This window comes from Tiliqua scincoides, chromosome 5 (genome assembly GCF_035046505.1).
Source record: "Tiliqua scincoides isolate rTilSci1 chromosome 5, rTilSci1.hap2, whole genome shotgun sequence".
NCBI lineage: Eukaryota > Metazoa > Chordata > Lepidosauria > Squamata > Scincidae > Tiliqua > Tiliqua scincoides.
In genome coordinates, this window is record NC_089825.1 from 39312758 (window position 1) to 39328764 (window position 16007).

The following is a 16007-nucleotide window of genomic DNA, read 5'->3' on the forward strand; positions in this document are numbered from 1 at the left end:
CACTGACATCATGTGTACCTAGAGGCTTTGAACAACCGGGCTTCACTTTAAAAGAGGAATCAGTTGAATGTGACCCAGTATACATAATTGCATAAAAATTAGTGGCAGCTCTCTGGTTTGTTAGATTCTGCAACCTCCTTATTATGGGCATTATTAGAAAAGTTAATTTTCATTTTGCTTTATTTAAACCATTTATTTCAAAGGAGAAGAAAGCCATGTGCCTTTTCAGTTTTTTTTGTTTGTTTTTTGCTGGAACCAAATGCCACTCCATTTATCCCTTCCCAGATTGCAGCCCAAAGGCAACCACCACAGCAGAACAAGGTCCACACACAGCAGAACAAATGGAAAGCAGTTCAATATGGCATGCATGTCTGGTGCTCAAACAGAAAAGTCAAAAACCTGACAAAACACATCCATGCAAGGTCAGCGCATCTATGAGGCCAGCTGATGCATCAGCAACATATTGCAAGATGTTTGATGCAAGGTGGATTTGGGGTGCCTTTCACCCTGCTGCCCCTTGCAATTTTGTATACTTGTAATGCTTACATGATCAAAGCAAAATTTTTCTGCTTCTAGCACACAGGGTTGGACAAGATTGGTCTTGAGGGGCCCAACTCTGTGATTCTGTGATGTATGGAACAGTCACTGGAGGGATTCCTGATATATACTTTGTCACTGACTTGCAAAAGTCTTTTCTAAAAGTGTTTTGTTAAAGGAAGTAACATAAGCTACATTTTATACATAGGTCTTGAGGTGGTGTTGAGAGCTGTGAACAGAAAGTCAACTATTTCTTCCAGGGCTCATCCTTGCTTTGAAGCCTTGCTGCTTGCATCAAAGGACATCGTGGCTGTTAGTACAGATCCTTCTTAAAAAAGAACTGGCACTTTACTTGCCCACAAAGACTTTAGCAGCTAATGTAGTATGTACAAAAGAAAATACTCCATTCTAATCCATGATCTTCCAAGATGAATGCATTTATTTTGAAAATGGTTCTAAGTGCTCATAAAAAGTTTGCAAGAAACATTTCTGAAGAGAGAAAAAGACAAGACAAACAAAAGACTGCTTTGGGTGGTCTGCCACATCATTTTGCAGCAATTATATGGGATTAACATTAAATAACTGTATTGCATGCACCTACATTACTGCTGACTTAGGGCACAAGCCTAACCAGGTCTGCTCAGAAGTAATTCCTATTTTGTTCAATGGGGCTTACTCTTAGGACAGTGTGGTTAGGATTGCAGCCTTTGTAGTTCGTTTATTTTAAACTCTATTAGGTGGCAGCCTTGTTATTTTACTGGTGTCTTTGGCCCAGGCTAAGTGCCAGGAAGGTATGGACTTGTGCCTCTTTTAACAAAGGTCAGTGCAAAGAGGGATGGGGCTGTACTTCAGTGGCAGAGTACCTTGGGTCTGGTCCATCCATGGGGCCAAATGAGTCCACTGCCTTAGGCAGCAAGTTGGCAAGGTGTGCCCATCTCTGAGACTAACCTCCATGGTTCTGCCTTTTCCACCCCCAATTCCTAGACTGGGGGATGGAAGAAAGAAAAAAAGGAGTGGAAGGAGAGTGATGGACCCCAAAAGAGTCCATCTCCAAAGGTGGGCACCATGCCCCAGAGGTATGGTGCCCACCACTTCTCTCTCATCCACACTTCCTCTTCCGCTCTGTCCCCCTCTTCCTTTTCCAATCCAGGGAGTGGGAGGCACTGAGGCTGGCACATCAGCAGGTAAGGAAGGGTTAGCACAGTGATTTTCAACCCTTTTCATCGCACAGCACACTGACAAGGTGACATTATTGACAAGACACACCATCTGCTTTTTGACAATTGACAAGGCATACCAAGCTGAAAGCAGGGGCTCACATCCCCCAGTGGCCCTACTGACAAATGACCCTCCCCCAAACCCTTGCAGCATACCTGCAGACCATCCGTGGCACGCCAGTGTGCCATGCATGGCACAGGGGTTGAAAATGGCTGGGTGGGTTAGCAAATGGAATGTATCCTCAGGCAGCAGGAGGTGTAGGGTTGGCCCTGGAGGTCCACCTGCTTTGCACACAGGGAAGGCCCCAGGTTCAATCCCCAGCATTTCCAGGTAGGGCCTGGGAAAGGCACCTGTCTGAGAGCCCAAGCATGTCTACTCAGAAGTAAGTCCCATTATAGGCAATGGGGCTTACTCCCAGGAAAGTGTGGCTAGGGGGGTTGTTGGCTGAAACGCTTCAATCCCAGGTGGCCTTTATGGTGACCACGGGATGCCACCAAACACAGTTGGAGGGCATGATGGGCGTGGAAGGAGGCCAGAAGAAAGCCTCACGCTGCTGGTCAGTAGAAAGGAAGAGGCGCAGTCCTCCCCCCCCCCCCAACGTGGGGTGCGGGGGAGGGAAGGAAAAGTTCAACAGGGGTGGGCTGCCCCCTCAGGTTGGGGGAGTGCACCCTCCTCCTCCTCGCCTCCCCACCCTTCCCTCTCCACCCCCCCCCCAGGAGGCGGCGCGACCAGCCTCCGCTTTCCAATGCTGGGCGCGCGCTGGCACATGGAAGGTGCTGTGCCAGCCAGCCAGCCCCCCTGATGCCCGCGAGCAGAGGGCGCAGCAGCCACAGGGGCACGCCCTCCCTTGGCACCTCCCTCCGTGCACCCTGCGAGTCCCGGTGCGCCCTTCCAGTGGCCCGGGGCTGCAGCAGCCCGTGCGCTCCTCGGCTTCCTTTGTGTGCGCGCGGAGGGGGAGAGGAGGAGGAGCCGCCGCCGGCTGCCTGGCTTGTCAAGACCGGGAGGGGGCAGGAGGAAGGAGCCGCCGCTGGGGCGGCTGTAGGCGCCCCTGCCAGAAGCCTGCCCGCCTCCGGAGCAGGGAGAGGCACTGGAAGCAGCGCGGGGCCCTTCGCTGGGCAGCCAGGGCGGCTTCTCCGCCTCGCCAAGGCGCAGAGGGGCGCAGGCTCGTGGGCTGAGAGGCAAGGAAAGCCCTGGTGGAGGTGGCGGCAGGGGGGGCTGCTGCTGTTGCTTTGCTCAGCCTGCCTCCCGCACTTTGCGATGGGGTGGGGGCAGCACCCGGACAGCAGCAGCAGCAGCACCTGGGCTAGTCACTGAGGAGCCCGAAGGGAGGAGGAGGAGGAAGAGGAGGATGGCCACCTCCAGTAACTCCAGTTTGTCTGGCTCCTCGGTTTCCTCGGGTAAGTTTGTATCTGACTCCCCTCTTGTTCCATTCCCCCCTCCCCATGGCAAGATCCTCCTGACGATCTCCTCCTCTGGCACATCCCAGTACAGTGCAGTGCCCTTGATATGGGTGGCATTTTCGGTTTGGCTTGTCTTAGAAGCGAACGTGCCTGAGATCGCCTCTCTTCCCAGTAAGCTGTCCACTCTTACCTGGGACTGAGCTCCATTGACTATAATGGCTCTTACTTCTGAGTACATGTGCACAGGATTGAGCTCTAAGAGCCCGATCCTATGCGTGTCTACTCAGAAGTAATTCCCGTTTGAGTCAATAGGGCTTTTCCCCAGGAAAGTGTGGCTAGGATTGCAGCCTAACAGATCAATCCTATGCGTGTCTACTCAGAAGTAAGTCCCATGAGCGTCAATGGGGCTTACTCCCAGGAAAGTGTGGCTAGGATTAGACTGTAAGTTGTTCTCTCACTCACTCACACACATACACACACACTCTCTCTCTCTCTTTAGGAAATCTTAATACGCACATTCTTCATGCAGAATGCTTTGATTCCCCTTTGCCTGGTAGAGGTTGGATGCTGCATGTTTTTTCTTAGCTGGTTGAGTTTGGCAGCAGAGCAAATGTCTTGGTGTGGAAAAGTCCAGTATTCTAAATCCTCTGTGTGTGTGTCCCGTCCCCCCCATCAATAATAGGACCACAGGTTTGTCAGAGGCTGCTAACTTTACCAGATGAAATCTTTACCAGATGAAAAGGCAAATTGTTGGGGTTAAAGCCCTAACAGCTTGCAAACATGCACACTCGGGTATGCACACTTGCATGCAGATGAAGATGTCTTCATTCCTTATTTCTGGAGAATGGGCTTCTAGAACGGGAGCATCTTGCAACCTGTAAAATACAGTATCTATATTTGCCTGAGAAGTGTGATCACTGCTGTTCAGTTCCCAAACTCTATGGAGCAAGTGGTGTCATGAATGAAAGACCCAATTTCACCTTCCCTTCATTTCCTTTCTAATGTCCACCTGGATGAGTTTGTATGACAGTACCTTTTATGCTGGGCTGAGTAACCCAGAAGCTGACTTCTGACCGTTCCTTGGCCATTATCTTGTCTATTGGTTGACTACTCAAGATCAGTTTGAGAAACAGTTTTTCTCAAATACAGAGGAAGGCAATCTCTAACAGAGTTTTTTTTAATTATTCCTTTCTTGACTTCTAGAGGTATCATAAAGAGATTTGAGTAACCGCCCTTTGCTTTGACAGTGGAGGACTTATAACTTCATTCTGAAAGATGAAGAAGGTGGAAATCTGATTTTGTACTTGTTAATTTTATCTACATGATAAAACATGAAGCAGAAACATTGCATGTTTACTTTGAAGTAAATTCTGTTGCTTTCTGTGGAACTTTCTCTCTGTTAAAGAGTGCATTCAATTGCAGCTTTAGACATCGATTCTGTGCACACTTCCCTAGGAGCCTGTTCTGTTGAAGACAGTGGGGCTTTCTTCTGAGTAAATGTGCATAGGTTTGTGTTGTATAACAATGACAGGCACTCAGTGTTATTACATTATTTCCACTGTAAGGACTCAGAGAATTCTGTCATCAGTTGAATGCTTGTGTGACTTTTTTTTTGAGTTGATATATTTAGAATGAGTTGTTCCTTTATTTAAAAGTGCAAAAGTTAGCACCAGTAGAGAATATCAATGTGTGTGAAGACTCCCTTACTTTAAAATGGATTGGAACAATATTCTCTGGTAGGTGGAAGTTATTTCCTGAACTTAGCCTGTTTGAAAACCCCTTGGGTAGGCTCTCACCTGCTCATGTGTTGAAATGAAAAACTAATATAAGTATCTGCTAGATTTTTTTGCATTCGAAATTGTGACACTAAAACTGAGAGTTAGGTAACTAATTTGAATGAAGAAAAATTTTGGGTTTCATGATGAGTCCAAAACACAGATTTTTAGATAGAGACAGAATTTGTGTTTTACTCCTCAACATTGAAAGCAAGAACCTGCATCTTGTGCTTGAGGTCAAGACTCTAAACCAGGAGTGGCCAACCCTCCTGCAGGCCATGCACCATTTTTTACTTACATAATCTTGAATATGCCACTCCACTTTATTCATCCCTCTTGGGACTTACTCATGTGATTTCACCAGCCCATGTGATCTTCTGAGCTTCCACTTTTCTGTCTTTGCTCTGCCCCAGCCCTTGTCACTCTCTTTCTGAGCTTTGAGATGGGAGGAGTGCTGTGTGCTCATGGCTGTGGAGCCCTTCGTCAACAAGCACAGCCTTGACTGGTGACTTTGTGAGTGCCACTTTGGAAGTGTTCATGTGCCACTAGTGGCAGATATGCCATGGGTTGGCCACCCCGGCTCTAAACATTTGAAAATCAGAACATTGACTAGGTTGTAAGTACTGATGCATCATTTGCATTTCTAAATTAAAATTGAGTACATGGTTCAAACATACATTTAGCAGCCATTTACAGAATCTTTACATCATTCACTGTGTGCAGTTTTTATTTTTTCCAGTAGATTTTGTTAAAGAGTTAGCCCAATAGACCAGTGATTTCCATCTTTTTAGTCACATGGCACACTGACAGGGTACTAAAATTGTCAAGGCACACCATCACTTTTTTTTTTGACAAGTCACACCATGCTGTTGGTGGGGGGCTTACATCCCCCAGTGGCCCTACTAATAAATGACCCTCCCCCAAACTCCCATGGCACATCTGCAGACCATTCACAGCACACCAGTGTGCTATTGAAAATGGCTGCAGTAGACACTCATCAGGATCTTTGGCACTTCACAACCACAAACTTAGAACATCAGTTCCCAGTCTTTCCCACGCTGTTACCCACCTTGTCCAACACAATGCACCTGGTGATGCCAGAGGAGACTGCATAGGCCTCTTCTGGATTGTGCCGGGCCAGCGACCAACTCTGCAAACCCCCCATGGGTCTCAGAATGGCTTGCAGAAGCCTATGAAAGGCTGGAGGTTGCCTTTTGAAAACCAGAAACAGCTTTTGGACGCTTCTGCAGGCCATTTTGAGGCCCGCAGAGGCCTGTAGAGTGGGTTGTTGGCCTGGCGGAACCCAGAAGAGGCCTCTGGGGCCTCCCCGTGCCTCTGGAAAGGCTCCGATTTGGAACCAAACAGAGGCCAGGATGAATGAAGTGACCCAGATCGCAATACACCTGGCAGGGGCTTGTGACCCACCAGTGGGTTGCGACTCACTGCGACTCATTTTGCAAAACACTGCCTTAGTTTCTGCTGGTTGATTTTGGGAACAAGTATGTACAAGTGTATGCACTGTTATTGTATTGTATTGGCAACCTTCAGTCTCGAAAGACTATGGTATCGCGCTCTGAAAGGTGGTTCTGGCACAGCGTCTAGTGTGGCTGAAAAGGCCAATCCGGGAGTGACAATCCCTTCCACACCGGGAGCAAGTGCAGTCTGTCCCTGGTCTGTCTCCCTGGCTATGGGCCTTCCTTCTTTGCCTCTTAGCCTCAGACTGTTGGCAAAGTGTCTCTTCAAACTGGGAAAGGCCATGCTGCACAGCCTGCCTCCAAGCGGGCCGCTCAGAGGCCAGGGTTTCCCACTTGTTGAGGTCCATCCCTAAGGCCTTCAGATCCCTCTTGCAGATGTCCTTGTATCGCAGCTGTGGTCTACCTGTAGGGCGCTTTCCTTGCACGAGTTCTCCATAGAGGAGATCCTTTGGGATCCGGCCATCATCCATTCTCACGACATGACCAAGCCAACGCAGGCGTCTCTGTTTCAGCAGTGAATACATGCTAGGGATTCCAGCACATTCCAGGACTGTGTTGTTTGGAACTTTGTCCTGCCAGGTGATGCCGAGGATGCGTCGGAGGCAGCGCATGTGGAAAGCACTCAGTTTCCTCTCCTGTTGTGGGCGAAGAGTCCATGACTCGCTGCAGTACAGAAGTGTACTCAGGACGCAAGCTCTGTAGACCTGGATCTTGGTATGTTCCGTCAGCTTCTTGTTGGACCAGACTCTCTTTGTGAGTCTGGAAAACGTGGTAGCTGCTTTACCGATGCGCCTGTTTAGCTCGGCATCGAGAGAATGAGTGTCGGAGATCGTTGAGCCAAGGTACACAAAGTCATGGACAACCTCCAGTTCATGCTCAGAGATTGTAATGCAGGGAGGTGAGTCCACATCCTGAACCATGACCTGTGTTTTCTTAAGGCTGATTGTCAGTCCAAAATCTTGGCAGGCCTTGCTAAAACGATCCATGAGCTGCTGGAGATCTTTGGCAGAGTGGGTAGTGACAGCTGCATCGTCGGCAAAGAGGAAGTCACGCAGACATTTCAGCTGGACTTTGGATTTTGCTCTCAGTCTGGAGAGGTTGAAGAGCTTTCCGTCTGATCTGGTCCGGAGATAGATGCCTTCTGTTGCAGTTCCAAAGGCCTGCTTCAGCAGGACAGCGAAGAAAATCCCAAACAGGGTTGGTGCAAGAACACAGCCCTGCTTCACTCCGCTTCGGATGTCAAAAGGGTCTGATGTGGAGCCATCGAAGACAACAGTGCCCTTCATGTCCTTGTGGAAGGATCTGATGATGCTGAGGAGCCTGGGTGGACATCCAATCTTGGGGAGAATCTTGAAGAGGCCGTCTCTGCTGACCAGGTCGAAAGCCTTTGTGAGATCTATGAAGGCTATAAAGAGTGGCTGTCGTTGTTCCCTGCATTTCTCCTGCAGTTGTCTAAGGGAGAATACCATATCAGTGGTGGACCTGTTGGCTCGGAATCCACACTGCGATTCTGGATAGACGCTCTCTGCAAGTACCTGGAGCCTCTTTAGTACAACTCGGGCAAACAGCTTTCCTACAACGCTAAGGAGAGAGATGCCGCGGTAGTTGTTGCAGTCACCCCTGTCACCTTTGTTCTTGTACAGCGTGATGATGTTTGCATCCCTCATGTCTTGAGGTACTCCACCTTCTCTCCAGCAGAGACAGAGGATTTCATGCAGCTCAGTGACGATGATCTCTTTGCAGCATTTTAGGACTTCAGCAGGGATGCTGTCTTTTCCAGGTGCCTTGCCAAAGGCAAGGGAGTCCAGGGCCACGTGAAGTTCTTCTAGGGTTGGTTCACTGTCAAGCTCTTCCAGCACAGGCAGGCACTCAATGTTGTTCAGTGCTTCTTCAGTGACTACATTTTCTCTGGAATATAGCTCAGAGTAGTGCTGCACCCAGCGTTCCATCTGCTGCGCCCGATCCTGGATGACCTCGCCTGTGGCAGACTTCAGAGGGGCAATTTTCTTCTGTGTTGGACCTAGGGCCTGCTTGATACCTGTTATTAATCTAGTAACTGTTATTAATCTAGTAACTTTCAGCCCCTCAGTCTATTAATGAAGGGTCTCTGTCTGCATTCCAGTAGGGAAAATTCACACAAATAGCAGATTTTATACTGAAGACCAAACTACATATTATATTAAGCTCATTAGTGTGGATGGACATGTTTTTTCCTCAGTAGATAGCATGAGTAGGGCCCCATATTTGGATCAGGATCATAGCAGAGGGAGGAAATCTGCCTTCACCATAGTCCTATTCTGGATCACTCCTTCCTTTCCGCTATTTGTCCTTCTGGTACCAATAGCAACCACAGGGGAACCCAGTTCTTATTGGAACCATGGGAAAGGAAACTGATTAAAAGCAGCCTCACACCATGCCATGACCCGGATCTGGATTCCTACCCCTGCACATGCTATTTAGTGAGAAAAAAAAAGAACACACACAGAAAGAAAATGGCAGGCTTACTGTAACATATACTTTGGCCCACAGTGTGCGAAAAACTAATAAGACTAGCCAACTGGGAGACAAGCTGACAAACACAATATTTTATGGTGGCAATGTTCCTGATAGCCGCTTGTCACGGCAAAGCGAGGTGGGATGAGATGCATAAAAAGAAACCAAATGTTTGCAATGTATCTGGAAAAAAAATGCAACCTCACACTTGTTGCATTTTTATCACATTTACACAAAAATGCCTTCTTTGGGTGGCATTGCGCTGTACTGTTCAAGAGTTTGTATAATTTCAAATAGTCTGGTACAACAAGCATTAATTAAGTGCTTTAAGAGTAAAAATTTTAGTTGCATAAGGTCAGCTTTGTATCCCATTTGTAAATATTGTTAATCTTGGAAAAATGGGAAATATTTTTATTCCTCGTTATGTTAGACATGTTATAGTTCTGAGTTTCACATAGCTGCAAATTTGGTGGGTTCTTTTCTTCTGGAGCCCCAAATGATAATGATTTCTGTATTTTTACTCTGAAAAGAATTGGCCCAGTAAAAGCTACAACTGTCATATCTATTTCATGTTCTTTTTCGGTGAAATGCTAGTCTTTTCCCCCTGCAGCAAAGTTTCCAGTCACAGTAAGTCCACTTTGTATCTGACTTCATGCAGCTACATTTTGGCCGCCTGTGGTTTTATTTCTCAGAACTCAGCAAGTTTTTGTACATTTTCTAATAATGTCTTAACCACATAGTCCAGCTTTTTCAATGCACAGCCATAGCGCGTTTGGATTTAGCATACCAAGAGGAACTTTTGCAAATGATATGTAATTATTTCAACTCATTTGATTTTCCGTCATAAGAAGAAGGAAGTGTATTACCTGTGAATAATAGCACAGAATCAACATGGAATACTGCTTCTGTTCCTACCACAGCTTTGCTAGATTGGGAGCCCAATCAGTTTTCTAGTGCCAGTGCAGCCATGCCAATGGGGTGAGTACTGTATCCTGTGGTGGGGTGACTGTCACAGAGGCCTGCTCAAAGTACAGGAACACATGTTCCCTTACCTCAGGGCTGCATTGTGATTGCACTGGTGCTGGAAAGTTGGATAGGATTGGACCCTGGGTCATTTCATGCATTATTGAGGGAGGACAGAACTAAGAATCAGTAACAGAACTAGGGAGAGGAGATGAGCTGCCTGCCCCACATACAACATGAGCAGCAGTGCAAAATGTGTCTCAGAGATCATGTCATATATTAAGAGTTATTGAAATGACATGAAATTATAGAATGGTTTCTTTTCAATTCGGAATAATTAAACTTGCTTTCCTTGCAGGAGGTTGAAAGTTAGATTTGTTTGATGGCTTAAGACAGCAGACCAGACAGAATGGCTCTTGAAGATTCTTTTTGGCTCTATGCCTGCAGCCAAATACAGCAAAGGACATGGAATACTGCTGTTGAAAGAGAAGCAAATGAGAAGGCTGCAATTCTGTTCAGTTATTGCTGATTTGCAATATAATGCAGATTGCAACAGGCTTTTCTTTCCCCACTGCAAGTAATTGTAGAGCAGCAAACAGTCGGAGCAGTCTATCTGAGCATAGAGAATGTGGAATTTCAGCAGCTGCGCTCGTAACACCGCACAACTATTTCTTGTCTCTATGCTTTGTGGACCATGTGAAGCCTGTGCATACAGCTTTCTATAGACAGAGAGCATTTCAGACATACATGTGTCCGACCCAGGTCCTATTGAATTAGGATGAACTGGGGCTGGGGCAGAGAGAGCAAAGACTTTCTGTAACCAGCAAGAGCAGAGCCTCCTAGCTATCCAGACAACACACAAATCGGACCGGGAAGCTTTTATTTATTTAAATGATTATATTCTACATTTCCCTCCAAATAAATTGAGCTAGTATTCCTTGACTAGGAACATCAGGAAGCTGTCTTATACTGAGTCAGATCCTTGGCCCTTCTAGCTTAGTATAGTCAGTCGTTCTGCAGGGTTTCAGAAAGAAATCATTTCTCTACTAGATTTGGGGATGCCAGGGTTTAAACCAGGAACTTTTTATGTGTAAAGCCTGTACTTTCTCACTCGGCTACAGCTGTTCTGCTAAGTTTAGTCCCCTTTTCTAGCCTATTGGAAAAGAGACAACTGGTATAGCTGGTTTCTGTTTAGTTTCGCACTGGGCTCAGAGTTTGAATGCTGTACAAGCTGACTAGTCACCTGATATGGTTACGTTGTCATTTCAGCACCTGCTTGAGTTCCGGAAGGTCAACTAGTTTGTCATGTGGGTTCTTGCCTGGACTCAATTACAATTTGTCAGGGACAAACCAATTTCTTGGCTGAGTTGGTCTATTCTGTTTAACTGAACACATGTTTGGCAAGAGTGTTACAGTAGTTGCAAAGATGATCTGTATCTGCATGTGTTTGTAAATGCCATTATAACGGCACTGAAACAGAAAAGTTCACTTTCTGGACACATGTCCCTTGAAGAATTTGTCCATAAATAAGCACTATTGAGAGACTGCAAACCATTCAGGGAAGGAGACATCCATGCTGTCACCTATATATTAGTTATCATTTTGATTCTTCTTTTGAAATTCCACAGGGCATGAAATTATTCTGTCTTCCACGCGATGTATTTATAGCCGTCGTGAATGCAGTAGCTGAAAAGACTGAGCAGTCAGGTGAAAAATTGTATGCTGCTCGCTATGGTTTGGGTTCTCTGTTGTGGTAGGTACGGCACAAATTATTTTGCTGCCTAGTCCTGTGAGCTGCTGCACTGAGACAATAGTTATGCGGTGGCGAGAAGGGCTGTAGTCATCCTGCAAGGATACAACCGAGCCCGAACCATCCATGAGTTTGACTGAGGTGGTCATTTGAGGCAGTGCATTGATTGAAAGCATCTTTTCTTCCTCCTCATCTGCCACTGCTGCAGATCCTCCACCTATCATCTCTGAATTGAAATAGGCAGTAGCATAGCAAGTGTGGGGTGGGATGGGATGGGGTCAGTCAGCTCCAGGTGATGTGCCCTGAGAGGGGTGACTGATGCGCCATCCGAGTCCCCGTAAAGCAAAGGCACGAACTATGTTTGGAGGTGGATGGGCCCTCCCCCTAGGCTCCGAAAGGTCACAAATGGCTATCCCAGAATTTGGCGGTGATGTCATCGCATCACTGCCAAAACACTTCCAGGTGCTGCACATTGCTTCTTGTGTGTAAAGGGGTATTGCACAGTGTGTATGGGGGGGGTGACACCTGCCCCTGGCAGCGCCTTTGGGAATAGGAAGAAGGCAACAGAGGGAAAAAGACATGGTAGGCTGTCACTTTCTCCTCTTCCACAGTTTCTCTTCTAGAATCCCCTGTTCTTTTTTTCAAGTCCAGGGAAAATGGGAGGGAGACCAAGAGTAGTGGTAAGGATGGGGAAGGAGGAGAGTGATGCAGGCACCAACTCCACAAGTCTGCTGGTACACTCCAGGTAAGAGGGGGCAGCATTTGAAGCCCCAGCTCAGGCAGCAGCAGATCTAGGGTCAGTCCTGTGCACAGTCTGGTCCCACCTTGTACTGGCATCAGGACCCAACCCCAGTTTCATTGAACTATAGTAAAATAAATTTCTGCCCGACTCTTTTCCTTTTCTATTAGGGAGCTCCCATTGGAGCTGTGGCACAGAGATCTTTGCTCTAACTCTAGTACAGCACCCCTGTGTTTTGTAGTTCTGCAAGGGCACCATTTATCTGCCATTTAGGGCCAAACTACAAGTAACATTAAACATATTGTTAGAAGGTGGCGGAAGTGGAAGATGCGGAAGTGGATCAGAAGCGGCTCTTCTCCTTAACAATTAGCTGTGACGGGGTGGGTGGGTGATGTGATTCAGGAGTGTAGTACATGGTAAAGAGGGGCAAACATTTTCTTGAACAAATTTTGTGCTAAAACATCTTAACCCCACCCCCCAAGCAGCCCATAAAGAGCTCATAAAAAAAGCTTAGAAACTGGGAACATTAATTAAGTCCTGCATAGTGTTTTTTACTGGCTTAAGTTTACAGAGAGGTTAAACTTGTCTTCCTCATAGCAGATACAGTATATATATTATTCAATGAACCACATTGTGCAATAGCTTAGCATATGACGGGAAAAGAATGCAAGCATTGTCTAAACTGTACCTGGGGAACAGGTCTAAATGCTACTTTCCCTGACATGAATGGGTGGTGGTGGAGAAATCTGATTTGGAATTGTGTTTTCAGCCTGCCCTGTTGAAGTTTACAGAGTGTGACTGGGAGGAGAGTAGGCACAGTTATGAAACTCTAATTGGGAGTTTACTGCTTTGTTTTTGATCTTTGATCCTGCTTTATCTTTGATCCAGAGGCTCCAGTCCTGACTAGACATTACGGAACTGACGAAACCCTGACCTGATTTTACAGGCTAATATGCCACAATGCTACCTTGAGCAGTCATCTAAATCAGTAGTGGGTAGAGCAGTGGTTCTCAAACTTTTAGGGAGATTTCCTCCCTAAGTAAGTTTGTGCGGGGGAAGGGGCCAGGGCAGCGAGGTGATCCCCAGGATTGCCTCACTGCCCTTTCCCCTTCCCCGCCCCTTAAAGGGACAGGGGAACCTTGAGAACCACTGGGGTAGAGGGTACATCCAGATCTACTGGTGGCTTTCTGGGTGATTTGCAGTACAGTAGGTCAGATTGCTAAAAACAAAAAAGATCTCTATCATGTCTGGCCTTGTTCTAATTGTATCTCTTGTATTTGTCAGCTGTAAAACAGGAATTTTAAGTGGTTTCTTTTGACCAGGTAGCTGAGCAGCTCTGCTGACCAGTTCAAGTTTTTTGTGTCATAATCTCTGACTGTGTAGTAATTCAGATGTAGATCTGAAGTTGCACATTCAGTTTATCCCAATATAGGACTCATGGAATACATTAGGCAATTGGCTCTGTCCCTGAGCTGGTATTTTGTACCTGGCTCTAGTTGATCTACCTCTTTGTCTCAAAGAAGCTATCTTATTTTCAACAAAACCTTTTTTTTTAATGTATAGGAACTATATATTTTTTGAGATTTTGTGATCTGGGCCAACCCATCCCTGAGGCGGTTGCTTTAGGTAACAGCTTGGCAGTGGCACCCTACCCACTTCCCTCTCCCATTCCTCCTCTTCCTGATACCTGATTGGAAAAGGAAGACAGAGCAGAAGAGGAAGTGTGGGGGAGAGGAAAATGGTGAGCTAGAGCTATTCTGTTCTAGCTCACCGCTTTCCTCTCCTCCACATTTCTACTGCTTCAACCACTTCTTTTTTTCAGTGGAGTTACTGGAATGAGGAGAGACTGGCATGTCATCAAGTAAAAAGGGACAACATTTTGAATGCCACCTGAGGTGCCAGGTAACCTGGATTCAGCTCTACTTATTAAGAGGTAACAAGTGACTATTGGCCCAAGCCCATCAAGTCCTTACGCTGACAGATCTCGTGATTTGTCAGCATAAATCTCAGGCCGACAGCAGGAAAGCCGCTGTGCTGTTCAGGGCAAACAGCTGGAGGCCTCATGTGAGTGACAGCGGGTCACTGAACCTCCTCTGTCCCCCATTGTTGCTGGTAAGTCAGTAGTTGGGAGAGGATTGTGGGCAGGGCAGGCCAGGGAGCAGGCCAGGCCAGGGGCGGTTCAGGGAGGGTGGGGAGAGGTTCTTGGCAGTAGCTGCGCACACCATCATCCCATTCCCCTTTGCTGGCCCAAATCTGCCCACGATTCTCCTAAGAGGCCAATGAAAGAGCTAATGCAGGTCCAAGGAGACCCACTGGAGACCAAGTGGCCTATGGAGGGGTAAGCAAAAAACTCTTCTATTTATCTCTCCTGGGCTGTGTGGTGCCCCCTTCCACCCATAGCCTGATATACTCTGCTGGCAGTGCTGCATGCACTAGGCTGGTGGGGGATAGGACCCTGAAACAAGCTAACTTTGGGTACTAACAGCCCAATCCTATCCACACTTTCCTGGGAGTAAGCCCCATTGAGTATAATGGAACTTACTTCTGAGGAGACATGCATAGGATTGGGCTGTTAGTGCTCTATAGAGACCGTGTTGCTATTCTAATCCTTCTCATCTCTGCTGAGACTCTCTGAGGTTGGAATACACTGGTGTGGTTCCTGAGGAAGTAATGATCAGGCTGGTAGAGACCATGAGGTTGTAACTTGAGGAAGAGGGGCTTGGCAGCTGGTCTGAGGATTAGGATCAGGCAAGGGATAGTTTGTGCTGGTTTGGAGTGCCGCAGGGTTTGCCTGGATTCAGGGTGCAGTGCTGAGGAAATAATTTTTATAGTTTTTGAATAAGAAATAGGAACATTGGTCTACATCAAGTATTCAGCCAGGCTATGGCAATTGAAGGATAGGAAATTCCTTGGGCACAACACAGTATTACATTTACATGATAAGTAGCCACTAAGAGTTTCTGGAAGTTGAACTTGCTTGTCCAGCAAAAATTTCATTGGATAGTATCTTTTTGTCCCAAATTATTCTGCCGTTTCTATTGGAAGGTGCCAAATTCTGGTGGTTATGTAGCTTCTCATTTTAAGAGTACTCCAATATGACATAAAGTGAAACCAGTTAAAACACAGATCAGACCCAGCAACAGTTTAACTTATGTACCACCTTGGAAAATTGTTTATATGCTTCAACTTCTTCTATACTGCATTCTGCAATGTAGAAATTTTCTTTTCCCAGGCTTGTGGTTTCTGTGAAAGATGAGATTTGTAAAGTAATTATTCATGTATTTTATGCATTAAGAACTCCCAGAGGAGTTTTACCATTTAAGCACCAGCCTTTTCAGAGATATATTTGCATCTTCAAAGCATACACTTGGTTTCTGTTGATTTTGGTAAGAGCTGTATGTGACTATGAGAAAATGTGCCCCTCCTAGGTTCATTTGCCTGCTAAACAAACAATGGTGATTGAGTGGAATTAATTTAATTAGGATTATTTTAATAATATCAACACAAACCATTTACATAATCTTTATTTCTAAGAAGCTTTGGCAACATTAAGGAATTAGGTTTCAAAAAGCAATATTGGGAGGGAAATCAGTGAAAAGAAAAGCGAGTCTGGCTGTCATATTCTTCTAGCCATTACTATAAGACTGTTTGCTGTCA

At 46.3% G+C, this 16007-nt stretch overlaps 1 protein-coding gene across 1 annotated transcript in view; it reads left to right on the top strand.

The window, feature by feature from the left end:
* Window positions 1-2781: 2781 nt before the first annotated feature.
* The window catches only part of CHN2 (chimerin 2), a 175234-nt gene continuing 162008 nt past the window's right edge, over window positions 2782-16007 (top strand). The window contains exon 1 of the mRNA XM_066627163.1: window positions 2782-3152. Coding sequence (XP_066483260.1) covers window positions 3104-3152 — 49 coding nt within the window. The 5' untranslated portion in view covers window positions 2782-3103. The remainder of the gene's footprint in view (window positions 3153-16007) is intronic.